At 35.5% G+C, this 26,489-nt stretch overlaps 6 protein-coding genes across 8 annotated transcripts in view; 4 read left to right on the top strand and 2 right to left on the bottom strand.

The window, feature by feature from the left end:
- LOC125204345 (uncharacterized) overlaps window positions 1-1,417 on the top strand; it is a 1,759-nt gene extending 342 nt beyond the window's left edge. The window contains exons 2-4 of the mRNA XM_048102974.2: window positions 1-707; window positions 805-981; window positions 1,064-1,417. The exon at window positions 1-707 is cut by the window's left edge and continues 100 nt beyond it. Of these exons, the coding sequence (XP_047958931.1) occupies window positions 1-707; window positions 805-981; window positions 1,064-1,321 (1,142 nt within the window). The 3' untranslated portion in view covers window positions 1,322-1,417. The remainder of the gene's footprint in view (window positions 708-804; window positions 982-1,063) is intronic.
- A 1,203-nt stretch (window positions 1,418-2,620) lies between these two features.
- Window positions 2,621-3,069, bottom strand: LOC125206877 (glyceraldehyde-3-phosphate dehydrogenase B, chloroplastic-like). Its single transcript, XM_048106092.2, has 2 exons — window positions 3,025-3,069; window positions 2,621-2,941 (listed from the first exon to the last, which is right to left on the bottom strand). Exons 1-2 carry the CDS (start codon window positions 3,055-3,057, stop codon window positions 2,621-2,623), a joined length of 354 nt encoding a protein of 117 aa, XP_047962049.1. The 5' UTR covers window positions 3,058-3,069.
- A 1,872-nt stretch (window positions 3,070-4,941) lies between these two features.
- On the top strand, window positions 4,942-8,955 carry LOC125206018 (phosphoglucan phosphatase LSF1, chloroplastic). Its single transcript, XM_048105278.2, has 10 exons — window positions 4,942-5,439; window positions 5,577-5,680; window positions 5,793-6,030; window positions 6,453-6,524; window positions 6,678-6,799; window positions 7,038-7,253; window positions 7,375-7,480; window positions 7,613-7,725; window positions 8,194-8,338; window positions 8,474-8,955. Exons 1-10 carry the CDS (start codon window positions 5,116-5,118, stop codon window positions 8,591-8,593), a joined length of 1,560 nt encoding a protein of 519 aa, XP_047961235.1. The 5' UTR covers window positions 4,942-5,115; the 3' UTR covers window positions 8,594-8,955.
- Window positions 8,956-11,353: 2,398 nt separating this feature from the next.
- Window positions 11,354-17,436, top strand: LOC125206017 (Pentatricopeptide repeat (PPR) superfamily protein). Of its 3 annotated transcripts, XM_089061188.1 has the most exons (6): window positions 11,354-11,639; window positions 12,110-15,027; window positions 15,161-15,259; window positions 15,390-15,506; window positions 15,595-15,693; window positions 17,296-17,436. In XM_089061188.1, exon 2 carries the CDS (start codon window positions 12,630-12,632, stop codon window positions 14,934-14,936), a length of 2,307 nt encoding a protein of 768 aa, XP_088917314.1. In that variant the 5' UTR covers window positions 11,354-11,639; window positions 12,110-12,629; the 3' UTR covers window positions 14,937-15,027; window positions 15,161-15,259; window positions 15,390-15,506; window positions 15,595-15,693; window positions 17,296-17,436. The 3 variants fall into 3 exon arrangements, with proteins under 3 accessions (XP_088917314.1, XP_088917313.1, XP_088917312.1); XM_089061187.1 differs by lacking the exon at window positions 17,296-17,436 and having other exon boundaries at window positions 12,110-15,017; window positions 15,595-16,054; XM_089061186.1 differs by lacking the exon at window positions 17,296-17,436 and having other exon boundaries at window positions 15,595-16,054.
- A 153-nt stretch (window positions 17,437-17,589) lies between these two features.
- LOC125205695 (carbonic anhydrase 2-like) lies at window positions 17,590-20,214 on the top strand. Its single transcript, XM_048104766.1, has 9 exons — window positions 17,590-17,775; window positions 18,168-18,229; window positions 18,315-18,464; window positions 18,747-18,795; window positions 18,888-19,004; window positions 19,088-19,141; window positions 19,231-19,316; window positions 19,490-19,595; window positions 19,847-20,214. The coding sequence occupies exons 1-9, from the start codon at window positions 17,605-17,607 to the stop codon at window positions 20,009-20,011; spliced, it is 960 nt and encodes a 319-aa protein (XP_047960723.1). The 5' UTR covers window positions 17,590-17,604; the 3' UTR covers window positions 20,012-20,214.
- A 497-nt stretch (window positions 20,215-20,711) lies between these two features.
- LOC125204081 (uncharacterized) lies at window positions 20,712-25,286 on the bottom strand. The gene is made up of 14 exons (XM_048102628.2): window positions 25,054-25,286; window positions 24,827-24,971; window positions 24,398-24,465; window positions 24,255-24,308; window positions 24,082-24,165; window positions 23,902-23,987; window positions 23,708-23,791; window positions 22,897-23,027; window positions 22,619-22,660; window positions 22,052-22,128; window positions 21,846-21,936; window positions 21,681-21,762; window positions 21,272-21,344; window positions 20,712-21,159 (listed from the first exon to the last, which is right to left on the bottom strand). The coding sequence occupies exons 1-14, from the start codon at window positions 25,158-25,160 to the stop codon at window positions 20,991-20,993; spliced, it is 1,293 nt and encodes a 430-aa protein (XP_047958585.2). The 5' UTR covers window positions 25,161-25,286; the 3' UTR covers window positions 20,712-20,990.
- Window positions 25,287-26,489: the final 1,203 nt, after the last annotated feature.

The raw sequence follows: 26,489 nt of genomic DNA, 5'->3' as shown, positions 1-26,489 counted from the left end.
CAACTCGTTGGCGGTATCTCCATCACTACGTCACTCGTCTCAATTTCCCAATATATTTACCTAGGGTTGATGCGGACGTTTGGTACTTCGCATCTGCTGTCACACGGGTCTTGCGTTTACACAGAGGTGGTCGGATAAAAGAATTCAGGATGTGCATGTCTGGATGTTTCAATTATGAAATTGTTGAATGGTTTGAGTTTGCCCTATCTAAGAAAGCTGAAATAATTCATTTGCGTGGTATCCGGTATATTGATTACGAGGCTCTGTTTCTTAGACTTCGAAATAAGAATAATGGATTTGAATGCCTTAAAGATTTGTGTCTACTTGACCCTCTAATGAGCGATCAAGACTTGGAGCTTTTGTTATCCAATTGCATTGCTCTTGAATCCTTGGAACTTAAGAATGCTTTAATGTTGGAAAATGTCTCAATTGTTGGTCACACTAAACTGAAGCATTTGAACCTGACTTACTTGAAAGTTCACTCCATTGTGATTCGCGATGCTATCAGCCTTGTTTCTTTGACGCTGCGTATCTTGTTCAATAGACACTCTGTGCAACTTAGTAATACTCCCAAGCTTACCCAACTCTATCTTGAAGCATTTTTTCCTATAAAATTGCTTGATGAGCTCCTTACTGGAATGCCAGCTTGTATACGCGACCAACTCCAAATAATGCACATCACCGCTAAAGTTACCTCTATCTGTGAGGTAATAATTTATCTTCAATTATTTTATGTTCTTGTGTGTGTGTGTATGTATATATATGTGTCCGTAAAATATTTGTGTTTGTGATTTTAATTTGCAGATGTATGACATGTATGACATGTATCAGAAGTCATGGGTAGATTTTGTAAATGTAAAACATCTAGAGTTGACCTTTATTGCAGTGAAGTTTAGTCTCGGCCCGTATTTTTTGTGCAATTTCTTTCGTTTGGTTCGTTTGGTTGAAGCATGTAGTTCATTGGACAAACTTGTGATAAAGGTATGCATTAATTTGGGTGTATGATATATGTTGATGAATCAGTCATTGCATCAATTGACTCATGTTTATAATTTGTCTACAGCTTCCGATTTTACCGCCCTCACATGATGAATGCACGTTGGAAACATATGTTGTACCAAGATGCGAGTTGTCTCCAAAGTATTTGGAAATTTCACGATATTCTGGTGCTCCATCACAATTGGCTTTAACTTTGTACCTAATTGATAATGCTAGTAGATTTCTTCAAAAAGTGTCTGTGGTGGCTCAAGATGAAGAGGCATTAGCTCGTGCACGCCATGATTTTGAACATATTGCGTCCGTTAGTTTTTCGGTTATGTAACTGTTGTAGTCTGTTATCTAGTACTACTTGATAACTTAATTTATTTCAAAATGCAAGAACAGTTTCAAAATTGTTACTGTACTATTTTATTTTTAATAGTTTTTATACCTTCCTTTAAATTAATGTGTCGTTGTTGCCTTGCTATTGAGTGTAAATATTTATAACCACGCCTTATTTTTCCTTTTCAAATCAAGTTAATTCAATTGAAACCAATAGGAAACGTGGTATAGTCCAAAGAAGAACGGTACATAGCAAGTTGAGATTAGGGTTAATGAAGATGGCGTACAAACACTAAAACTCTTGATGCAAAATGCTATTCCTTTTTGTCCTCCATTAATTGTCTTAATTTTTTATTTTGATCCTTCCCTTATTAATTATTCCATTTTATTTTTATTGTATCTGGCAGTGGACATCGCCAATGTTGTCAAAGCAGTATGGCGGTCCATGGCGGTTCGCCCGAAAAATGCCACAGGGATATGGCGTATCGGTATGGCGGTCATTAATTAAATATATAAAATAATATTTATATATTCATACTTAATTCAAAAAATTAGAAAATAATAAATATATAACATTAAAAACTCTAAAAATATGTAATAAAGCATAAAATAGAAAGCAATTATATAAAAGTCTAGTAATTAAAGTCTTTAGTTCAAGTGTTCAACAAAATATAAAACCATGATAATTTCAATAGACATCAATCATCAAGCTCAACATAAAATTTGGAATGACATTACACAATATATATCCAAACTTGACTGGTATGATTAAAACTAGATCACAATTGAAAGCTAAAGAATAAAAGTTAAAAGTAGTAGTAAATTTTTTAAAGAATATAAATAATCAAAATAATAATATTATTTTTTGATGAATCATTTGAATCCAATCCAAAATAATCGGGCTCCTCATGGGTTGATCCAAAAGGAGACAAACTTAATAAAGTTTGATCCAGACCCATTAATTTTGTGGGTGTTCATGTGAAATTATCATATCATGCTAAAAATTATTAGGCTACGTTAAACATATCGTCCTTTATTTTATCAATTAATTATTGTCCAATTATTTTATGATTACTTTTAGTTTATTGTTAAAGGTTAAATCAATATGTCAGTTTCGGCCCAGAAGATAAACAGGAGTATTAATCAAGTCACATTATCAATTTACTCCTTCTGTCCTATAAAAGTTGAGACAAAATTTTTGGGCACGGAGGTTAAGAATTTATATTAAATAAATAGGAGACATGAAAAAAATAGGAAAGATAAGAGAGAATAAAGTAAATGGTGGAATAAAAAAAGAGTGCTAGACGTCGCTGCAGCGGCAGTCGACGGAGACGAGGGGGACGTCGCACACAACCAATACGCCCTCCAGCGGTCCGTAAGCAGCTTTCCTGAATGCAGCATTGACATCCTCCGCCGACATCCCCTTCTTCGCGGTGTTCACGACGAGGTCCACAACCGAAACGTAGGGCGTCGGCACACGGAGGGCAATGTCGTTCAGCTTGCCCTTCAGCTGAGGCAGAACTAGCGACACCGCCTTGGCTGCACCTGTGCTCGTTGGCACGATGTTCAACGCTGCTGCTCTCGCTCTCCTCAAGTCGCAGTGGGAAGCATCTAGAAGCCTCTACATGATTCATACACAACAGAGCTTAAGCATTCATTTCTTTTCTTTTTTTTAACAGGAAATTACACAACATACAATGATACCTGATCACCAGTGTAAGAGTGTGTAGTTGTCATAGTTCCCTTAACAATACCTGCAAATTCAAACAAAATTCACATACTTTTTGAATCAATCAACGAAAATAGCTCGATTTTCGTATATTTCTACTGTGAACGTCCGATCTTACCAAATTCTCCATCTAATATCTTCACAAAAGGAGCCAAATAGTTGGTGGTGCAAGAAGCATTGCTGTAAACACGCAACAAAACACGCGTTACATAAGATTCTTACAAGGATCAGTAGAGATCTAAACGGACCTTATGATTCATTACTTATTGTAGATAAAAAAATTTAATATTTTATCTATAAATAGATAAATTCCGTAACTAAAAAGTGTATTGAATGAAATAATATTATATTAAGTAATAATTAAACATGAATAATTAGTTATTTTATGTAAAAATATTAATATCAATGGTTAGTGTATATAAATTAAATATATAGTACAAGATAAATATTAATATTAAGTAATACTAATAAATTATATTTACATATAAAATATAATAAATTTATGTGTAATTACAAACTCATAAGTATATTGTAAAATCTAGTGATTATTAAAGCATAATTAATAATTTCTTAAAAGAAAAAAATTAAAATGAATTATTATTTTATGTGGATAAAAATATCATTTTTAGTGTATAAGAGTGATTAATGCTCATTATTTCAAAATGTTCATATGGTGGAATGGTAAAAGTGTTGGTATATATGACTTCTCAAGTCTTGCCAACAACAAATTTTTAAAAATTATTTTGTAAAGTAAAAAACCGGTTTCCGGTTCACGATTTGACCGGACGGTTTTGCCGGTCAGCGGCGGTTTAACATGTTGGCAATTTCTAGGGTGAACCGGACCGGACTGCCTACCGGTTTGCAGTTGAATCGGTCGAACCGGCCAGTCCAGTCCGATTTTTAAAACATTGATTTTTATGGTACTTCCAAGTTGTGGGTTGGACTATATTCAGATGATTGTTACTTATAAAAAAAAATATTTATATAATCTAAAGAATTTTTTTAATATTTATAGGAGAAGATGGACGTTCGTTCCACATTTAGTGGCATACCGGCTGTTAATACACAAAACAACGTCGTTTTTACACACACAAAACGACGTCGTTTTGTATAGTTTCTGGTAAAAAAATTAAATTTAATCAATGGTATATTATTCTTCTTCAATTTCTTCCTCCTATCATGAAGTCCTCCATCACAATTCCTCCTCCTCTAGCTGCAATACCTCCATCCCATCGCTATTCCCCCTCCTTCATTTGCAATTCTCCATCCCCTCCTCCTCCTCCAGCTGCAATTCCTCCATCCTGTCGCGATTTCGTCTCCATCCTATCGCTATTCCTCCTCCTCCATCCCGTCGCGATTTCGTCGCAACCTCCATCCCGCCGCCCTCGCTGTCGTAGGCGTCTCCGTCACCACCGATGAAGATGGGAGCACTTGAGGTAGAAGAAGGGTTTGCCAATTCGCGTTTGCGTCAATTCATTCAATTTCAATTTGGGGATTTAAGGATAAGTATTATTCGGCACATGAGCAAAGTTCATTTGAGGTAAAAAAATTCCATCTCAGCAGCCAACTCATCGTCCACGTCAGTGTCAATATCGCCATCTTAGCCTGAATACCCAATACGGGAAATCGGCACATGGAAGCAAAATTCACGATTTTTTACGCAATATTTATAATTTACGGGAAAAACAACCTTTTATGAAATTTCATGACTCATAAGCCAATTTGCCTATTTTGAAATCACTCTACAGTGTAACCGAACCACGACCATATAAGTCAGGTCGGGTCTCGAATCCGAATGCGAAAATGACGTAATAATAAAGCAAAAAGTAAAGTAAACAAAATGACACGTGGGAGGAAGATAAAAAGATCTGATTTGTGTGTCACGCGGAATTTCCCGTCTTCACACTTCACTCACCACTCAACTCTTCCATCATCACCAAATCTCCAAATCCAATCTCATTGCGCCTAATCGTAAACGCATACATATATATATACATTCCTCTGTGTGTTTGCGCGCGTCTTCTTCACTGGAGATTTCCCGCTGATTAGTGTGCGGATCGCTCGAAATGTGGTCTCTGCAGTTGTCGAATTGCAGAGGCTTCGACCAATCGCAATTCGCCGCCGCCGGATTCTCTTCGGATCGGAGGGAGCCGAGGCGAAGCAGCGCCGCCGTGATTCGCTCCTCGTTTTGGGGAGGAGGCTTGGAATTGTGCGATGCGGAGGCGCGGGCGAGGAGGCGGCTGCGGATGCTGGCGCGGGGGAGCTCTAGGGTTTTTGCGGAGCTGAAGATGAATCTGAATGAGTACATGGTGACGCTGGAGAAGCCGCTCGGCATCCGTTTCGCGAAGTCGGCTGACGGGAAAGTGTTCGTGCATGCGCTCCAGAAAGGGGTATGTTTTGCAATTTTTTAAATTAATTCGCCGTTGATCGTGCCTGTTCTCTTGAACTGTCTGGAGATGCTGTGTTTTTTCGGTTTGTTTGGAGGATTTTTTATGTGCTTTAGTGATTAGAACAAGTGTCGATGCAGGGTAATGCTGAGAAATCGAGGATAATTATGGTTGGAGATACTCTGAAGAAGGCAGGTGGATCCGGCGGGAAACTTGTTGAGATCAAGGATGTCGGTGATACAGAGTAAGGATGTTTACTTTTCGCTACCAGATTATGATTATGCTGTTGGAAAACCAGAATGCCAGTGTATCCCCTAAGTTTTCCAGTTTATTTCATTACACGCGATTGTATGCAGGAGTCTTACGAAGGAGGAATCTGGTTCTTATAGCCTTGTCCTCGAGAGGCCATTCGCTCCCTTTCCAATCCACCAGCTCCATCTTATGGATGGTATTGACATCTTGTTTACGGATGAGGCGTCTGAAAATGCTGAATGGGGGCATGGAAACTTCCCGCTGGAAGAGTATGCGCAGGCATTGGAGCGGTCAAAAGAGGAGCTCTATTATGATCATTCTCTCGGTATGCGCTATAGTAAGGTGTGATCTTGACCTATTCACATATCTTACATGGATTGGCTTTGTGTAGTGTCTTACTATGACAATGTAGAAGCTCTGTTAGTTTCTGACGTTCATCAAAGAGGGCGCAATATTTTTAAGTGCAAGTTCTTTCATCTATATGGATTTTTACTGTTAATTGGTTGTGTACCTTCATCCTATGTTTTGCCACTATAATCTTGTATCTCATCAGTTACTTTGGGTTTATATTGTTTCATTGTTTGAAATACCTTTTCTTCCAAACAAACTCATCCTATCTGTTCTAGCATAAATTACATTCCATTAGGGTCTTTTCAACTAGAACTTTAACTTATCTGCTTCTACACTCAAACTCTTAGTATTTGTGTATTCTGTTACAATGATTTAGGCAAATCAGGTTCTTGAAGTCCATTTTATTCTTACAGATCACGGAACAAATTTATGTTGGATCATGTATTCAAACAATAGAGGATGTACAGACATTATCTACAGCTGCTGTAAGAATTCGTGCCTTCACCTCACCCCTTGCTTTTGGAAACTTCTCCATTCTTTGTTCTCTAGACTTGTATATTACAGCTATCATCCAAAAAATTTCTTGGTCATTTCATGTTTAATTGACTGCCTAAAATAGTCTATAATGCCCGTCTCAGGGAGTCACTGCTGTGCTGAATTTCCAGAGCACGTCCGAAGCTGCAAACTGGGGACTTGATCCGAATTCAATCAATGAGTCATGCCAAAACTCTAATATCCTAATGGTTAACTATCCAATTAGGTAATGACAGTCTCACTTTCTGAGGAAAGTTTAATTGACCAATGCTGTCTTTTTCTGATTCTAAATGATCTGCCTTATTTAAATACTAGCAAGTTTCCTGATTAATAAAAACTACGAAGATTATACAAATTTCTTTTCTTTTCTGAGATATAGTAGCTAACTGGATACAAAACGATTAATCGTGTATTTGATGTAATTTCTTTCCTACAATGTTTCATCTAACATATTACAATTTCAGAGATGCAGATTCTTTTGATATGAGAAAGAAATTGCCGTTCTGTGTTGGTGTCCTTTTACGATTACTCAAGAAAAATCATCGTGTGTATGTAACTTGCACAACTGGATTGGACCGATCACCCGCTTGTGTGATTGCATATCTTCACTGGATGACTGATACTTCTCTTAACGCGGCTTACAATTTTGTTACTGGATTACATTCATGCCGGCCTGATAGGTATATGATTTGTGATAATCAATCTTGTTATGTATGCTATGTCCTTGTGAGGAGCCCAATGTTGAAATCTGTACTTATTTATAACTCTGTAAATACATTGAATAAAGATGATTTCATGCAGAGCCGCAATTGCCTGGGCAACATGGGATCTCATAGCCATGGTTGAAAATGGCTCGCATGATGGACCTGCAACGCATGCGGTGACATTTGTGTGGAATGGAAATGAGGTGAGTGGATTATTGCTATCCAAACAAACTTATGAGAATAAACGAATGGGAAGCATGTGACAGATCAATAACCCATGGAATAGTATATGAATCTCATTCTCACTATCCTCAAATTCTTTTTTTTTTCCCCAGGGGGAAGAAGTATATCTGGTGGGAGATTTCACTGAAAACTGGAAAGACCCAATCAAGGCGACCCACAAAGGTGGCCCAAGACATGAAGTTGAAATTAGACTTCCTCAAGGGAAGTAAGTTTAACTAATTCTATTTCTTGAAAATCCAAAGGTCTTCGAGGTGCTTGTTAGTGCGCTTTTGAATGTTGATAATTGCATTTTGCTTGCGTCATGATAACTGTGAGCATCAAACACTCATATTTTTCTTTGAAACAAAATATGTTTTGATGAGTACCGAGCTCCAGCTTTAACACCTATAAAGTGGCCAATATAAAGTGGCATATATATATTTCCCAATTGCTGTTGTAGACTAACGGTTGAAACATATATTTCACGGAACATGCTGGAATCTGTCTCATGGAATTCCTGCTGGTCAGTGCCTAAAAGGCTTTTGGCTTCCATAACATTTGTGGCTCTCAGCTCACCATTCACTGCCTTTGTTGTAACTGTAGTGTCTGTGTCAGTTTATAGTTTAGGATCTAGGCTACTTGAATTTGGTGGGACCGAATTTCTGCAATCATAAAGTTTATTTACTTGTGGCAGGTACTACTACAAATTCATAACTAACGGGGACTGGAGGCACTCGACGTTTTCACCTACAGAAAGGGATCAGAGTGGGAATCTTAACAATGTGATTGTAATTGGCGACACTGCCAGCGTAAAACCTACCATTCAACCCCAAAAGAAGGTTTGGAAAATTTATTGCAAGAAAAGTTCTGAGTTAATTCTTTAGTTTGCAACTATATTAAAGTAATTAAACAAAACTATTGTTTCTCATGATTGCATCAAGTACTGATGGTTCTTTGACTTTCCTGATAATCAGGACTCAAACATTGTGAAGGTCATAGAGAGGCCATTGACTGAAAACGAGCGCTTTATGCTGGCAAAAGCAGCTCGATGTGTTGCTTTCAGTGTGTGTCCTATAAGGTTGGCCCCAAAATGATGGCTGGGAACCCCGGATTGATCACCGACACACCCATTTTTCTAAAGAATGAACGAAAAATGGCAAGGCGGCTCACATTTTTCTAAAAAGTGTGCTTGTGAGTAAATCAGCTGACACCTTCATACTTGATTGTTGTATGTTATATAGGTTTCATAGTTCCACAGAGTTAATTTCTCAGTTACAAATGAGCTTGGCCCTTGTTTAATGTTTTACAGTACTAAGGTCATATATATAGAAAGAAAAGAGTCACAGTTGATACTTTTATGTTGTACGAAAGTGTAAATCAAATATCAATGAATTCCTTCAACATTTCGCTTAAGACAGTAATTTTGGAATGCAACATTTCAGTTGAGTATTATAAAGTTGTTCTTACTCATTGAATTTTATTTCATGATTATAAATTGTCTTATGGAGCTTCTCGAGAATCGGTTGTGCAAAAGACATAAACAAAGAGGCCTTGTTATCGTTGTCGTCGCATCATGATAATGCATTTGCCGCTTTATGTGTTGACCTCTTCTGTAATTCAATTATGAACTTGAAGCTCATTAACTAGCGAATACAAAATGACCTGCAAGAGCATCTCATTCACTACATTAGACCTGTCTTCCGACGACCGTAAAAGAGTGAATTATATCAATGGTACATGATCTTTCACTTTCGCATATAAATGATAATTGATCCTTATTTTATATCATTTTTGGTATCTATAAATCATATTTTTGGTATCTGGTGCAATTTTCACCCCAAAATACCCTTTAAACAAATTCATTTTTCCATTTGTATCCTAAAGGATATTTTAGGCATTGACAAAACTAGTACCAAAAGTGAGGAATGTAATCAATTGCTAACTAATTACCAATCACAAATTAAGACTAATTTTCAACCATTAGATTAGAAGATTCTGTGGTTAATATAATGCCATGTGTAATATATTTTAAATTTAAATAATTATTAATTAAATTAAAAGGGTATTAGTGTCAAATCTATATGTAGTAATTATAACTAACTACTTTCTCTCTCCTCAAAATCATCTCAAATCTTTAAATTTACGTAACTCTCTCAATTTAAATTATTTTTTCGCAAAAAATATATCAAATTAAAGATAATTTAATAAGGATTCCAACGAGATCTCAATTGCATATGTTCCGACGATGTTCGGGTGATGAAATTTGATAAATTATATTTCAATTTTCGTACATGTTGATAAGCAGCTTTTATCAACTAATGCAACAAAAAATCTCAATATATTGTAGGCAAAATCTCAATAGTATGCACGTCCAATCTCAATAAAAATGTGTTGATATTTTCTTGTCCTTGTATTGATATTCTAATGTCATATTGTTGATATTTGTAATACACAATGTTGATATAAAAAAACACCCACAAAAATTAGCATATGATAACATAATGACGATATTACCCCTTTGTTGATATTTTGTCTACTATTTATTGAGATGTGTGAGCTTTAATCTCATCCACCCATTTTAAAATCCAAGGGTGGAGATTTAGTCTTGATTTTAGATTGGGGTGTTATAAGTATTAGAATAGGACCCCCAAAAGTGATATTATAATATCTTCTCTCATTCTCCTCACTCTTTATACTATTATTTATTAATCAATATTAATATTATTATTTTGATTTTATAAATTAATAATTAATTTATTTTTTATTATTATTTAAATATACTTAATCATAATTATAGTTGTAATTATATTTAATTACTATGTAATATTATTGTTATAAAAGTAAAAACTAGTCGTAATTAATAAATAATTATTATTATTTTATATTAAATTAATAACTAACTAATATAGCCTTAATCAAAATTTAAAATTGATAATTGTATTCATTATGATAAAGAGTTAAATATTTTTAGTTAGGTGTTTCAACCCTAAAATGAGTATAAATATTTTTTTAATTTAATTAGATATTTTGTTATTGATTTATATTATGAATGCAATTAGATGTATGTATAAAACACTAAAAAGAAGAGAAAAGAAAAAAGAGGAAATATAAACTATGAAGAAAAAAGAAAGAAGAAAGGAAGATAAAATACTAAAAAGAAAGAAGAAAATGAAGAAAAAAGAAAGAAGAATAAACTAAAGAAGAAAAAAAGAAATAATAAAGAAAGAAAAAATAATTACATATTTGGTTCTATTTAATTGAAATTTTCAAAAATATCCTTCATAACAAAAAAATCATATATTTGGTACATATGGTTATTTTTGTCATAGGGTACCAAAAATGAGTATAAAATAAAGATTAGGTACCATTTATGTGCGAAAGTGAAAGATAAGGTACCATTTACGTACTTTTCTCTTTTTAAAGATATGAATTTAGTAATTAGTAATATGAAAACTTGCATCAAAATTGAAATTACGTACTGTACAATATTAGCTGAAAATCGTGTTTCTTATTTTGTTTAATACCTAAAGCTAATTCCTCCTACTTATATTGATCGAGTAGCCTGGAAAATTGATTTTATAGAATTATCAAGTTGATTTGTTTCCTAGATTCATTTTACTTTTGTACTACTAGTATTGCTTGATAAATTACCAAATTATTTGGCATGTTAAGTTTTTCTTTCCAGCCACTGGATTTGGTTTTATCATTTTACCTCAATTTTCTTAACATGATCATATTTATCCCATTAGAAATATAAAATTCCATGGAACATATTAATATATTAATATTAGCCTAAATTGGACATTGACGGATTGACTACAATTTTATCATTGTAAATTTGTATTTAGTATTCTTATCCGAACGCACTAAACCCATCCGCAACGGCGTAAACCCTCTCATCTAAACGGCAATTGAGGCAAAGGGGGTTTAATTAGGGTTTAAGCAAATGCCCTTCAAACTGAAGTTGGAAATACCGAAAAGATCAAATTTTGAGCTGTGTTATTCTGAGTTTTAACATCAATTGGAGCAGAGAAAGGAAAGAAGCAGAGATCGGAATACATAGAGGAAGAAGGAATGGGACGGAGGTAGCTCGTTCAGCCAACTGAAAAGCTTCACTCAGTTCAAGGGGATATTGGAAAAGTATGTCTGCTTTCTTTCTTCTTAATTCAAGTTGCAAATTTATTTTAGAGTTCAATATTATAGTCTGAAGCCTTAAGATATAGTAATTGCTGGAAATCTTTAACATATAATTAGATGAGTTGTTGAGTTATTTGAAATGCTGGATGAGTTAAATTAGCTTTGAACATGGCTGCATTGTCTGCTGTATGTGTTTTTTCACAAATACTATGTTACCGGCAATATATAGCTAAAAAGTTTAGGTATTTGCTAATTCTAGGTTCACAAAGTAAGCTTATTGATGAACCTTTTGTTTTGTAAGTAACTAAGAAAGTAAATAGTGGGGCAGAGTCTTGGGTGGGGAAAGTTTTACTCTTTCATAGTTGATCCTATGCCTGTTACAATTTGGATACCGAATTATAATAATCATTAGTGAACACAGAGCTGGATGTGATGCTAGTGAAACATGGTATTTTCTGGTATTTCAATTTCAGATTAGCGAAGAATCAAGTGAAAAAGTACTGGAGCTGGTGCAGCAGTACAATTAGATACGGAAGCCTGTCTATGATAAGCAAAAATGATATCATCCAGTCGATTCCTGATTTCTGGATAGCTGCAGTAATTATCTTTGCACTTTATTAGTCATCCTGCCCTCACTGAGCTCTTGAATGAAGTAGACCAAAAGGTTCCATGTCTCTACCTTTGCTTTCTTGAAGAATAAGATCAGCCTTCAGCGTTATATTTCCCTCTGTCAATATTTGAATGCTCCACTTTAGGTTTTGGGGTTAAAGGTGAAACGAGTCAAAAAATTTAAACTTGTGCTTCTATATCTATTTATTTATTTCGCACACGTATAAGAATTTCTAGCTGCTCTGCCAACTAATGATTCAGAGCATTACATTTTGGAGTGCAATGGACGTTTCTTTTTTGGGCGGAGACTGTAGCTTAAGCTAAATGTTTTGATAATGATGGTATTTACTGGAAATATCGATTAGATTATACTTGTACATTGGAATGAGTTCTGCAGTCCTTCCAAAACATGTAGCCGCTGTTGTACGTTCCCAGAAAGACCCACTAAGGGCTTTGGAGATGTTCAATTCTGTTAAGAAAGAAGATGGATTTAAGCACACTCTGTCAACTTATAGATGCATGGTCGAAAAGCTTGGTCATCATGGGGAATTTGAGGCGATGGAGAATGTCGTGTCAGAGATGAGGGAGAACCTCGATAACAGCTTGTTGGAAGGAGTGTACATTAGTGTCATGAGAAGTTATGGAAAGAAAAGGAGGATTCAAGAGGCTGCCAATGTGTTTGAGAGAATGGATTTTTACAATTGTGAACCTACTATTTTCTCTTATAATGTGATTATGAATATTTTGGTGGAGAATGGGTATTTTGATCAGGCACACAAAGTTTATATGAGGTTAAAAGAGAAAAGGATTGCACCTGATGTGTACACTTATACAATTCGGATAAAATCATTTTGTAGAACAAGTAGACCGCATGCTGCTCTGAGGCTTCTGAATAACATGCCTGCACAACAATGTGAGTTTAACTCAGTAGCATACTGCACCGTGGTCAGTGGATTTTATGAGGGAGATTATAGAGGGGAAGCTCATGAATTGTTTGATGAGATGCTAAGCCTCGGTCTAGTCCCTAATGTCACCACATTCAATAAGCTAATTCATACCCTTTGTAAGAAGGGAGATATCAGAGAGAGTGAGATACTGCTAGACAAGGTTCTCAAGAGGGGTGTTCTTCCGAATTTGTTTACATTTAACATCTTCATCCAAGGTCTGTGCAAGAAGGGCTTACTCGATGAGGCTGCAAGGTTGTTAGATGGTGCAACGGGGGATGGTCTTTCCCCGGATGTCGTGACATATAATACACTTATATGTGGCTTGTGTAAGAGCTCTAAAGGGGTTGAAGCAGAGAGATACATGAATAAAATGGTCAACAGTGGGTTGAAGCCTGATGCTTTCACCTACAATACACTCATTGACGGGTACTGCAGAATGAATATGGTGCCAAAGGCAGATGAGATTCTTCAAGATGCAACATTGAGGGGGTTTGTGCCCGATGAGTTCACATACTGCTCCTTATTGTGCAGATTGTGTGAGAATGGTGACTTTGAGAGGGCTAAAAGCATGTTCAATGAAGCTCCTGGAAAAGGTATAAGACATAGTGTTATACTATACAATGCGTTAATCAAGGGGTTTTGTCAGCAGGGACTCATTTTGGAAGCCTTGCAGCTGATGAATGAGATGGAGCAAAATGGTTGCAATCCTGATATCTGGACCTATAATATAATGGTAAATGGCTTTTGCAAGATGCGTTGTTTAACTGATGCCAGTATTCTTATTGATGATGCTATGAACAAAGGCCTCGTTCCCGACATATTCACCTTTAATACTTTGATTGATGGTTACTGCAAGCAGCTGAAGATTAGTGAGGCACTTGAAGTTGTTAATACCATGTGGGAGCATGACATTACTCCGGATATCATCACCTATAACACTATATTGGACGGGCTCTGCAAAACTTCAAACTCTGATAATGTGATGGAAACATTCAAAGCGATGGAGGAGAAGGGTTGTAGACCAAACATCATCACCTATAATATACTCATAGAGAGTTTTTGCAAAGCTCGACAACTAGACAGAGCTTTGGAGTTGCTTGATGAGATTCAGCAAAGTGGTTTGCAACCAGACAAAGTAACTTTAGGCACCCTGATAAGTGGATTTTGTGAAAACAACGATTTAGATAAAGCCCATATATTGTTCAGAAGAATGGAAAAGGACCATAGACTTTGCCCAACATTAGCAATGTATAATATCCTGATTAATGCCTTTTCTGAGAGGTTAAATGTGGATATGGCACTGAAACTATTTCAGGAAATGAGCGTTCAGGGATGCCCGCCGGATATATACACATTCCGTTGTATAGTGGATGGTTTCTGCAAGATTGGGAATGTTGATTCTGCGTATTACTATCTTCTTGATGGTATCAAGAAAGGCCTCATTCCCTCCCTAGGAACTTTTGGACGAGTGCTAAATTGCTTGTGCGTGAAGCATAGATTGCGTGAGGCAGTTGAAATAATATACGGTATGGTGCATAGGGGTGTTGTTCCTGAAGAAGTGAACACAATTTTCGAAGCAGATAAGAAAGAAGTTGCAGCACCTAAAATAGTTGTGGAGAACTTGTTGAAGAATTCACATATAACCTATTATGCGTATGAACTTTTGTACGACGCTGTCAGAAATAAGAAGCTGTTGAGGAAAAAGGCTAATGGAAAAAGTGGTTCGGAAAATATGCGTCCTTAATTATTTGGAGATTTCTGTGTGAGAGAAGATCAGTTGCATGGAGAAGATTCTGAAGCAGTTGATATAGACCAAGAGTAAATGGTAATCTCAGGTATCCTGCATTTTGGTTAATATACTCTTAGACCATCCTGCAGATTCTTTTGATATGAGAAAGAAATTGTCGTTCTGTGTGGATGTCGTCTTACATTTACTCAAAAATCAATGTATCTGTGTCACTTGAACAGCTGGATTCGACCGATCACCTGCTAGTGTGTTTCATACCTTCACTGGGTGACTGATACTTCCCTTCATGCGGCTAGATTACATTCATGCCAGCCTGATAGGTATCTAATTTGTGACAATCAGTCTTGTTATATATGCTTTATCCTTATAAGGAGCCCAACGTTGAAAACTTGAAATATGTTCTTATTCTTTACTCTGTAAAATATATTGAATAAAGATGATTTAATGCAGGCCTGCAGTTGCCTGGGCAACACAGGATCTCATCGGGTTCTCATAGCCATGGTTGAAAATGGCACGAATGATGGACCTGCAACGCACGCTCTGACATTTGTGTGGAATGGAAATGAGGTGAGTAGATTATTGCTATCTAATTCTGTTATTCTCTTTCTCATTATCAGATAGGTCATAGCCATGGTTCTCTTTTTTCTTTTTCCAGAGGGAAGAAGTATATCTGGTGGGAGATTCCACTGAGAGCTGGAAAGATCCATAAAGGTGGCCCAAGACATGAAGTTGAAATTAGACTTCCTCAAGGGAAGTAAGTTTAGCTAATTCTCTTTTTTTAGAAGGGAAATATTACTATAAGTAATACTACTACTACTACTTATATTTATTTTTAATAATATTGTACACATATGTCGAAAGGATGTCATAAGAATGTTGACATAAGTTGAACCACTCCAAAACATTGAAATACAAAGCAACATGCTATTAAATATCAGCTTCAACTTCACTGCATCTTAAAACCCTTCTCTTATTTTTCTTCTATTTCAATTTCTCCTCAAATTTATTGCATTGTACAAGATGAAATATTATTATGAAGATTGGTCTATTGTTGATTTCCAAATCCCATTTGGTTACTACTCTAGCGAAGAATATGGTCAAAACTTAATACATGGGTAATTATTCTAGCACTTGCTTTAATCTCGGTTTTTATTTCATTATAATTATCCAATACCCTCTATGCAGTGTTTTTTTTTATATATATACACTTTATCAGTGTGAACATCAGTACCATTTTTATTGCTAAGATCTAGAAAATGTGCATTTTTTTGTTGGATGATTGCATACATAATTGTATACGTGTTATACAATGTATCAAGGTACTAACAACAAGTAGATGTTTATTTGGGCTTCTCTAAACTCTAAAGAACTAAATCAATTAGCATTATGAAGCAATAATTTTTTTATCTAAAAAGAAAAGCAATTAAAAAGTAGCGTTATAATATAATGCAATAATGCCCCTTTAAATGCTCAATAGATAACAGTTCATTTATTATAAATAAAAAATTGATTGGATTTCTATGATGTTAAAAGATAAAGTGGAAATTTTGAGCAGAATTGCAACCAAGTTTTATAGATAGGGTCTTATCTTCTCATCAGCATTAATTTCGGTGCACCGCCTATTTTTTCTACTTTTTTCTTTATTTCTTCTCCAAATTTTATTCAGAAATTTAATATCCAATACTCTCTATACTATTTATTAAATTATTTTGTGCACCACAAATTCATTTTCATATCTCTTAATACGTGTCGCCTCGAGGTTGGTTTTAGAACGTTTTGTGGAAAATATTGCACTAGATACTTTTTCCGAGGTTGTCAAATCATACAATAATTAATTCTCTTTGAGTCTTTGTGGTCGTATTTGCACAATGTAAACTTCAAAGTTCATATTATATTCGGATATTAATTCCCGAATTGATGTTAATTTATTAATTAATGTACCTGCAATATTAATTATGTGATGTAGTATTAATTAATTATATGTAATGCATATTTACAAGAACCGTAGTACTACATGTTTAATTGCTACGCCATGCATGCATTGTAAACCTTACACATTCTAGGCTACTAGCTTGTATTTAAGTATTTAACACTATATTAATAAATTAAAGGTACTACAAATTTAAAACACAGATGTAAATCTTACAAATGGCCACTAAGTTCGGATAATTATACTTCCTCCTTTTCAAATAAGTGACATATTTAGTTTTGTTTCTGGTTCCTTTATAAGTTCCATCTATGTATTCATTATCATACTTTTTGAGTAATCCCACCTGGCCTCGGTAGCTGGTTATTGTTCTATGATAGATTATGTGTTTCTTACAGTATATCTTAGATGCTTTGTTTTCGGTTTTAGATGTTGTTTTCGCCATCGGAAGAAACGGAGAAAGTATATAGTACATTGCAAATTAATTGCCATGAGAACTTTGATCCATAGCATAGAAATCAATCTAAGGCATTTATTTCCATTCAAATTTGTCCCACTATTCTATCTACCTCCAATTACAATGTAACATGAAATTTGAGGTCTAAAATCGAAACCCAACATCCAAACCTAATCTCCGAGTAATAGAAGCTGTGGTTCACTCACCTTTCCCTTTCATTATCCATGGCATTAAAACACTCTTCTCAATATAAAGCCCCACAAATCCACCCCCATTGAGCAATGTCGACCCTCAACACCTGCGTCGCCTCGCAAATCTTCACCGCCACCTCTCGAGTCGCCCTTCGCCCCGTTGCCACCGCTCGCCTCAGCTCCTCCGCCTCCACCCCGCCCATCCTCATCCGTAACGAGCCCGTCTTCGCCGCTCCCGCTCCCATCATCCACCCCCTCTTGGTACTCACACTTAATTATTTTATAATTATTTTTTACTAATTTAGTACTATAATGTAGTAATTGAATAGAAATTTTGAAAGTCCATGATGAAGAAGTATGCCACTTGCAAAATTTTAGGTGACTTGTTCACGTGGATGTTCCAATTAGTACATGCACCAAATTTAATACGTGTCGTTAATTGAATGTATTATATTATATAAATAAAAAACTTGCTATATATAGAACATCTATAACAACCTTACGTCTATGTATTGTCGCTTTATAATTTATAACTCAGCTGCATGAATCACTAATTAATTTCACTCCAATTAATATGTTAGTAACAAAATTTGTATAAATTGTGCTCATTTTCATCTCTAAAATTCACACTCATAAATTTCTAAAATTTGCAGAAAGAAGACATGGGAAAGGACTCGTACGAAGAAGCCATTGCTGGACTCCAGAAGCTTCTAAGGTTAATTACAAAAATACTTTTAATTTCTAAAGTTTGAGAGAAATTTTTTTATAATATGTGGTGTGGCATATATTTATATATGCAGTGAGAATGGAGAGCTAGGGCCGGTGGCGGCAGCGAAGATCGAGGAAATCACGGCTGAGCTGAAAACAGCTGACGGCAGCGCTGGCATCTCGTCGGAGTCCGTTGAGAAGCTGAAAACTGGCTTTGTCACCTTCAAAAAGGAGAAATATGAGTAAGACATACACATCGATATCAAACTTCGTTATTTTCCCAAATATTAAAAATAATACTTCCTCTTCGTTGACAATCAATAGTCTTTTTTTTTATTTTGGATCGTCTACAAAAATTAGTCTCTTTCTTTTTTATAGTAATTTTATATTTTTAATGATTTACTCCTCATTTTTACAACACTTGAACCAATTTTTTTATCTCTCTCTTTTTACCATTTTTGTCACTAATGATAATATGGAGAAAAATGAATTATAACATCGCATTGATTTGAAATTTAATTCAGGAAAAATCCAGCTCTGTACGGTGAACTCGCTAAAGGCCAGAGCCCCACGGTACATTATTTTTGTTTTTTTTTTTATAATTTTTTTTAGTTCTTAGGTGAAATTTAATCTAATAAATTAAATTTGTGATTGTATATATACAGTACATGATTTTCGCATGTTCAGACTCGCGCGTGTGTCCCTCGCACGTGCTGGACATTCAGCCTGGTGAAGCCTTCGTCGTCCGTAACGTTGCGAACCTGGTCCCACCATTCGACAAGGTGCGATTTTTTGAGGGGAAATTAATCAATATTTGATTAAATGGGCTGTTTTCGAAATGATTATTAATTTGTGCTAATTTCAGACCAAATTCTCTGGAGTTGGGGCTGCTGTTGAGTATGCTGTCCTGCATCTGAAGGTGAATTAATTAACTAAATTTCATTTATAACACTAATCTTTACTATATTAAGGAAGTTTTGAATAATTGTTTAGTAAATGTTGTTTCAGGTGAAGGAGATTGTTGTGATTGGGCACAGTGCCTGTGGAGGTATCAAAGGAGTCATGTCCTTCCCATATGATGGCTCCACGTCCACGTAAGCATGCTCGGAATTATTGACATATTCACGTGCAAATTGTCTCATGTAAAAATATGAAAGAACACGAGATCGAAACGCACCTAGTTCCCCTCATATCTAATGGAAATATTCTATATATTTTGTATTTTCAATCTCGAGGGATAGATTTTAACGTTTGTTGTGATTTGCAGTGACTTCATCGAGGACTGGGTGTCGATTGCATTGCCTGCCAAGAAAAAGACATTGGCTGACTGCGCAGACACACCATTCGGCGACCAATGCGCCACATGCGAAAAGGTAGTTTCAATAATTCACAACGAGCAGCACAAATACATGAATGAAAAAGTTACTATAGCGTAAATTTCACTTTTATATACTAGTATTAATTTTATAATGAAACGAGTCAGTAAAATATGTATCGCGCCTATTAAATTAGGACAGATGGAGTAATATGGTACACAATTGACATATTTTTGGTAATTCTGATTCAAGCTTATATCCAATGACATATTTACGGACACTGATTCGTGATCCTAAAATCGGAACAGGAAGCAGTGAACGTGTCGCTCGGAAACCTGCTGTCGTACCCATTTGTGAGGGAAGGATTAGTGAAGAAGACACTTGCGTTGAAGGGAGCGCACTATGACTTTGTGAAGGGGACCTTCGAGCTGTGGGCGCTCGACTTCGGCCTATCGCCATCTCTCTCTGTTTGAACCTGAATCGATAACGCTTCCCTACGTCTCTCTCATCTTCCTACAATCCTACCTTTGTATTTTAATTTCCTCGTATATGAGAAGTAAAGAAAAACCATTATATCGGCTATAAATGTGAAGGAGGGAGACTCCTTTTCTGTTGCATTTTAATATAGCCGTTTTTTTTTCTGTTTATGTATGAAATAAGAGTTGAGATTCGGGTATGTCTTTACTGTGTTGTGGCCATTTTTTGTTTGTTTCACTGAATCTGTCATCTGGCTGTAATAAATTTCTTTTTGTAGAAACAAAACTGAGTGCTAAAATTTAATGTTTTGTGTGTTGGACATTTTTTGATATTTCACCAGAATGGAGAAACAGAATTCTCATGACGATTTGAGTACTACCATATATGGATAATACTATGATGTGTACTAGTACCAATTACAATAGCAGCTAAACAAGTTAGTTTATTTACTTGGAAAAATAAAAATAATGGTGCCAAATCAAGACAATAAATCGTTTCTTATGGGACCCACCAAAATTTTATACTCCTTCCGTCCCAAGATAGTTGAGTAATTGGCAAAAACTTTATTTCATCTCTTACTTTATTCTGTCTCTTCTTGTAATCTTTAACAAATCAATTTCTTAAATTTCGTGCCCAAAAGAAATGCTCAAACTACCTTAGAAAGGAGAGAGGACCACTTCTACAATACATCTCATATTAAGTAATCACCAAAATTTGGAATTCTTTTTTATTTCATTTTACATTAATTTGGATAGCAAAACAACTTGTTAGATTCCACCATTGAGACAAAGCAGAAAGTCCCTAAATATGAAGGAGTGACATTTCCTATTTTCTGGGTATAAAAGCAGAGAGAAAGGGACTAACATATTTAAGAAGGTTCCCTAATTAAAAGAATAAGACAATAAATATAATCTCTATTTTAACAGGTATTAAATTCCTATTGTATTCAGAGAAAGAGAGAGAGGCTTGCCACGATCACAACATTTTGTTCAAGGGTCTCAATTCCTTCGGCACGCCATTAAAATTGCCAGAAGTAACATCTGATTCAAATAGCGGTCTCTCCCCAATTTTCCACTGAAGCCCTTCAGCAAGATGCTCCTTGCTTGGCGTCAGCATCACAAAATTGGGATCAGCCCTCTGATAACTGCAAATCGATTCGTAAAATAAAATTAAAATGAGTACTAACTCAATGCATGAAGTGCCAACGAGCTTTTAACGAATGCAGAGAGGGAGGAGTAACAGGGGGGTAGACTTACATTCCTTCCCGAATATTTTCGACTTGGATACCGAGACCAAGAGCTGTCTCCCTCTTTGAACGATCTCTAACAGCTGTATGCAAATGCATGTCATGATCAAAGAAGCGGAGATTATTACATGAATATGCCACAGCAAATGATGATTAAAGAGGCTATGGGTCAGGATGAAGCAAATGGGTATATGCTTTTGCTGTGGTTGCTCTTTAGAGGCATCGCCTTGAGCTTACGTCTAGTTCCCACAACAATCATTGATTTCATCTCAGTATGTGGTAGGAGGTGAAAACATGAATATACCTACCAGTACCATGTTTTTGTGTGTGATCGTGTTAGATAGGAGGTAATATCGTAAAAACATTTTCAGTCAGAAAAATCCAATTACAATTACTATGAAGGAAATTAGTATCAGTACCTGAGACGCTTAATGTGAAAGAAGGTTTCCACCATGACTTGAAAGCCAAGGCTATCGAGGAGCTCAGAGGTCCCACCTTACCCTGAGAAAACCGAGTAGGTTTCTTAAATATGTTACTCATTCAACAAAAATGAATACAGTATGACAAACATATTTAAGTGTTACCTTTATTAAAAAGTTTTTATTTGCTTGCCAAGATGCACCAATTTGGAAACTGGAATCGTCAATATTGTTCGCTTGTTGGGTATCATCGACCCTGCAAAGAAAGTATTGGAAGAACTCTATTGACTCACTTGTTTGTTTCAGTATAACATGGACTACAAACAAGTCTTGAAGCCATGTTCAAGTACACAGCTAATAGCTGGAAATACCTTGTCAGCAACTCAAAACCAAAGTCAAAGTAGTTTGTGATTCCAACTACTTCTTTAGGCTCGAATGGATTCTTAACCTGCATAAAATCATATATTTATTAGTAAACCCTGTCTCAGAAGTTATGCATCAAGAAAATGGATTAACAATAGAATAAGCCAGAAAATGTACAGCTTATGATTATAGTTTCAAAGTGTATAGAAATTCCTAATAAAGATTTTTAAAATTACAATATTTGAATTAATTTCTTGTGAAGAAACACAATATTCCTTAAATGCAACTTAATATGGTATATACATAAAGTGACGTGCAGCATGAAATCCTCGAATGCAAATTGAATTTAGTATGCATAGAGTGAGATGCAGCATGAAAACGACGAACTTCTTGTGACATTCATTTAGGATAATGCACAGCAAAGCCAACTTGCACTGAAGTCAAAATAATGATACATACTAGCAGTGAAAACATGTGAATACAAACACACAAAATAGCTAGTGAAGAGAGTAAGGACAGACTGTGTGTGTGTGTGTGTGTGTGTGAAAGAGAGAGAGAGAGAGAGAGAGAGATACCCGTCTTTGGACTACCACATGCTGGTAGAAAGAGGCAATGAACTGCATATCATTTACAAAGACAAAGTTGTGAGTAGGAAACATGAAGTAACATGCTAGAGCCACATAAAATCTTCCTCAGTGAAGTATTAATAGTTATCAAGCATTTTCTAATGACATCCAAAAAACAAAGTTCAGTTCAGTCAGTGTAAAAGTTATGCCAACAACTTGACTTAGAAGATAGATCAAGGCAAAAATTACTGAAAATTTGAGCTATAACTCAAACTATAAAAAGAAACCTGAGAATTTTTAGCTAGTTCAAGTCCAAAATTGAATGACGGGCTCAATGGGCTGTCTGATCCTAGCCCGTAACCCACTGCACAACTCCAATTTGCTAAGTTTTTGTATCTAGCTCCATCTTTGCTTCCAACTACAGCACATCAAGAACAATATAAGTTTTAATCTCAGTATAAATTTTTAGAGACAGCAATTTTTAACATTTTAATTTCTGTAGTATTTCATTTCTCTTCAATGAGCCTTTTAGAGACAACAGTGTTTAACATTTTAATTTCTGTAGTATTTCATTTACTTCCAATGAAGATGGCTCGGAAAACATTTATTCAAAATGTACACTTAACCACATATACAATCCTAATAAATCATATCAATGACAACTATGGAATTCAAAATACTTTAAAGACCCAGCCCCACTTTGTTTCCAAATATGCAGAACAACCATGATTAGTATCCAAAGGAAATATGTGCTCGTTTTAGGAATATGGCTAGAAAATAATTCCAATCAGCTTTAATATACCTTCAGAAGAAGCAACTTAATTTCACAGTAAGGTTTACCCCCTCAACCATCCATAGCATTGCATGTTTGCAAACAACAAAGAGAGCATCTTCAGCTTTAAATAAGAGATGTGTTTATTTATTTTATTATTAATTCAGAGGCATGAGGAATGTAAGGGAAAAATTAGTACCACACCAAAAAAATCTGCATTTAAACAAATAAATAGAGTAGGTCACAAATTATTAATTTGAAACTAATGTTCTTGTGGAAGTTCTAGGAAAGAAAGGAAACACGTATTAGTTTAAAAAACAACATACATGCTGGTTCGTATTGCACTCCAGCAGTCAACCTTCCCATCTTGCTTACTAACCATGCATTTTTTGGGAGTTCATCAGACGATGCTGCAAAAGAAACAATTAAGTTGAGAGACGTACCGTTGTTCACAAGTGTTGACATATATCCTATAGAATGAGGATATATAATCCAGAGCCATCTATAATTTGTGGTTTACCAGGAAATGGGACAAATGTAGCTCCAACTGACAGATTAGAAGATCCATATCTCAAACCCATGATGCCATAATCTTCTGGAGCTTTTCTGATTCGTCAAAAATGACATAAACATTGGACAAATGAACAAGCATATTCCAACTTCTCAACATCACTCTTTTAATTGAAAATCCGAATGTAACCTCTGTTTTAAAAGAATTGGGAAGATGCCAAATGCTCCAAACCCTAACTTGGGATAGTATGCACAGGATCTCACCACTAGAGTTCTGCATACGCAACAAATAAAGAGCATAAATATCAACTGTTTTCGATACAGAAGCATATACAAAGGTTTCATACAAGAAATGGTTCTTACGGTTCTGAGTTTGAAACAGAGATATCAGCGAATGTGTGAGGATCGAGAACATCACTACAAAGAAACAGTGGACCTCTTTTAGCACGTCATCAAGACATAACTGAAATAACAGCTAAATTGTGTGTCTAAGTATATTTCAGAACCTTTGCCAACGAAACTGTGCGCTTCCTCCAAGTTTCTCATCTGGCTTTTGATTGAGCGGACCATCAACCTGAACATGCTAAGGAACACTACTACATCACAACCTTTATTTTAAATTGCTAAGGCTAACTAACTGAAACTTATCCACCTAAAATCAATATGGTTGTCTCTATGTCATTTACACAAAACTCTAAACCTAAAGTAACCATCGCCATTTTTAGCCTTGCAAAATTTGGTAAGGAGACAGCTGACTATGCAAGTCTTCGTCGCATCATGAATGATCATGAATCCAAATTGCACTACTTAGACCTCTCCTATTTTGATTCGCTTATCGAAATCCCTAAACTACAGTTCAATAATAAAATAAGAAACGAGCATATGAAAACATAATCGCATAACCAAACGCAATTTGACCATTAAATCACGGATACAGTGGCAATCAAATCGACATGCGGATCATCGATCGGCTTGAGCATAATTCTCGTGCTGAAATGCCTCGCTTCTTCGAAATAGTCGTCGAAGAGGCATTTCAGGGCCAGCTTTCCAAACAGCATGTTGTAGGACGATTCCACCATTCTACATTGCCGCAAAATAAGCATTCAGCCTCCATTATCACAAAGGGAAACACAACCAAAAGAAGAAAAAGAAAATAATTGACCTCGTACGGGCGGCGAGAGGGGGGAAATCGAAGAGCGGCGGGACCAGCACCATCGGCGGCGGCGGCGCCGGATCCGAAATAATGGACTTTAATACCATATTCCCCATCCCCGGCGAGCTACAACGTTCTTCTGCAGAATTGGATTGGATTGAATTGAATCGAGAGTTTGATTGAGAGAAATGGAGGGAAATGGCGGGGGATTTGTTTGCTGTGGAAGCGAGTTTATCTCAACCCCTCACCGAGCGACTGATTCAACCCCATCGACACGTGGCCGCAGGTTACGAGCAGATCCGCATTACGTGTCGTCTGTGGACCCCACTCCCCTCTCTCTCTCTGCAGTTCCGTTTGTGCAGTTGGCGCAGTTGCTAAATGGGCTCAAACGGCCGATCTGGGCTGGATAGTTGGAATATGGGCCGACTGTAAATATGTCTCCTTTTAATTTCATACGTAAATGAATAAGGAATTATTGTGGACGTGACATATAAAAATCTTACTATTATATAATACTCCATCATTAATAGTTATAATTATCAAATAATTTAACTAATATTATGAACACCATAAGTAAATTACATTTAAATGTAAAACGTATTCCCACCGTTGTTTGCTAATTCAGCCATTTTTCCATATTGAGAAGTACAAAAAATAATTAAATCATATCTATTTTTTGCAAAATGTAATACACCCTCCTTTTCATATCTTATACTTTATCCTTTCACTTTAACACACTTAATATCTAGTTCTTCATCTTTGTGTCGAAAAGAAATGTCTTAATTAAGAAGGAACAGATGGAGTAGTATATAATATTAGGTGGTTTTGATTATCTTAAGTTTTTTTATAAGAATATGCATCATAAAATACTTTCATCATGCGTAACCCTCCTATTTGATGGAAACTTTGATTTCTATGATAATTTTTTTTAATTTAGATTTAAACAAATAAGTTGTACTATGTCTTATGCACAAAATTACATATTTCTTCATAGTGGTCGTTGTTGCCGCTTTACCCAATAATCAGCAAAGTAATACTATAAAAAAGATTAAAATTTTCAAAAATGTTTGGTCAATAATACAATCATAGCATTTTTTTAATTATTAAGCGTGAATATATCATTGATTTTATTTTTAGAAATTTGATAGTAAATGCATCTGGACCATCTCATCCAGTTAAAGAGAAGTAGAAAGTGGTGGTGGTGCGTTCATATAGAAAAGCAAAAGCAACCTTTTTTTTTAATATTTAGCAGTCTATTTATATTTAAAAATAAAATTTATTTTAATAATATATGTAATTTAACTATCTTAATTTTATTCAATAAATAAGTAATAAAATAAGGCAAACTATTTAATCACTAATTCTAAAAAATTCTCCATCCATGCCTCAAAGTGCATATATTTTAACCACTACCTTATTGCCTATATATTTTATCCTAACTTGTT

Source organism: Salvia hispanica, chromosome 6 (assembly GCF_029641045.1).
Source record: "Salvia hispanica isolate PSC_SH4W2 chromosome 6, Shi_PSC_v1, whole genome shotgun sequence".
Taxonomy (NCBI): Eukaryota; Viridiplantae; Streptophyta; class Magnoliopsida; order Lamiales; family Lamiaceae; genus Salvia; species Salvia hispanica.
This window is presented reverse-complemented; position numbering and strand designations above follow the sequence as displayed.

Coding starts and splice junctions, on each gene's coding strand:
- LOC125206877 (XM_048106092.2), bottom strand. CDS start 3,057: ATGACAACTACACACTCTTACACTGGTGATCAG. Junction 2,942..3,024: donor ACTCTTACACTGGTGATCAG/GTATCATTGTAT, acceptor TGAATCATGTAG/AGGCTTCTAGATGCTTCCCA.
- LOC125206018 (XM_048105278.2), top strand. CDS start 5,116: ATGTGGTCTCTGCAGTTGTCGAATTGCAGAGGCTTCGACCAATCGCAA. Junction 6,525..6,677: donor AGACATTATCTACAGCTGCT/GTAAGAATTCGT, acceptor TGCCCGTCTCAG/GGAGTCACTGCTGTGCTGAA. Junction 8,339..8,473: donor CCATTCAACCCCAAAAGAAG/GTTTGGAAAATT, acceptor CCTGATAATCAG/GACTCAAACATTGTGAAGGT.
- LOC125206017 (XM_089061188.1), top strand. CDS start 12,630: ATGAGTTCTGCAGTCCTTCCAAAACATGTAGCCGCTGTTGTACGTTCC.
- LOC125205695 (XM_048104766.1), top strand. CDS start 17,605: ATGTCGACCCTCAACACCTGCGTCGCCTCGCAAATCTTCACCGCCACC. Junction 18,796..18,887: donor CTAAAGGCCAGAGCCCCACG/GTACATTATTTT, acceptor GTATATATACAG/TACATGATTTTCGCATGTTC. Junction 19,317..19,489: donor TATGATGGCTCCACGTCCAC/GTAAGCATGCTC, acceptor TGTGATTTGCAG/TGACTTCATCGAGGACTGGG.
- LOC125204081 (XM_048102628.2), bottom strand. CDS start 25,160: ATGGGGAATATGGTATTAAAGTCCATTATTTCGGATCCGGCGCCGCCG. Junction 24,166..24,254: donor TCTGTTTCAAACTCAGAACC/GTAAGAACCATT, acceptor TTGCGTATGCAG/AACTCTAGTGGTGAGATCCT. Junction 23,028..23,707: donor AGTGCAATACGAACCAGCAT/GTATGTTGTTTT, acceptor GATGTGCTGTAG/TTGGAAGCAAAGATGGAGCT.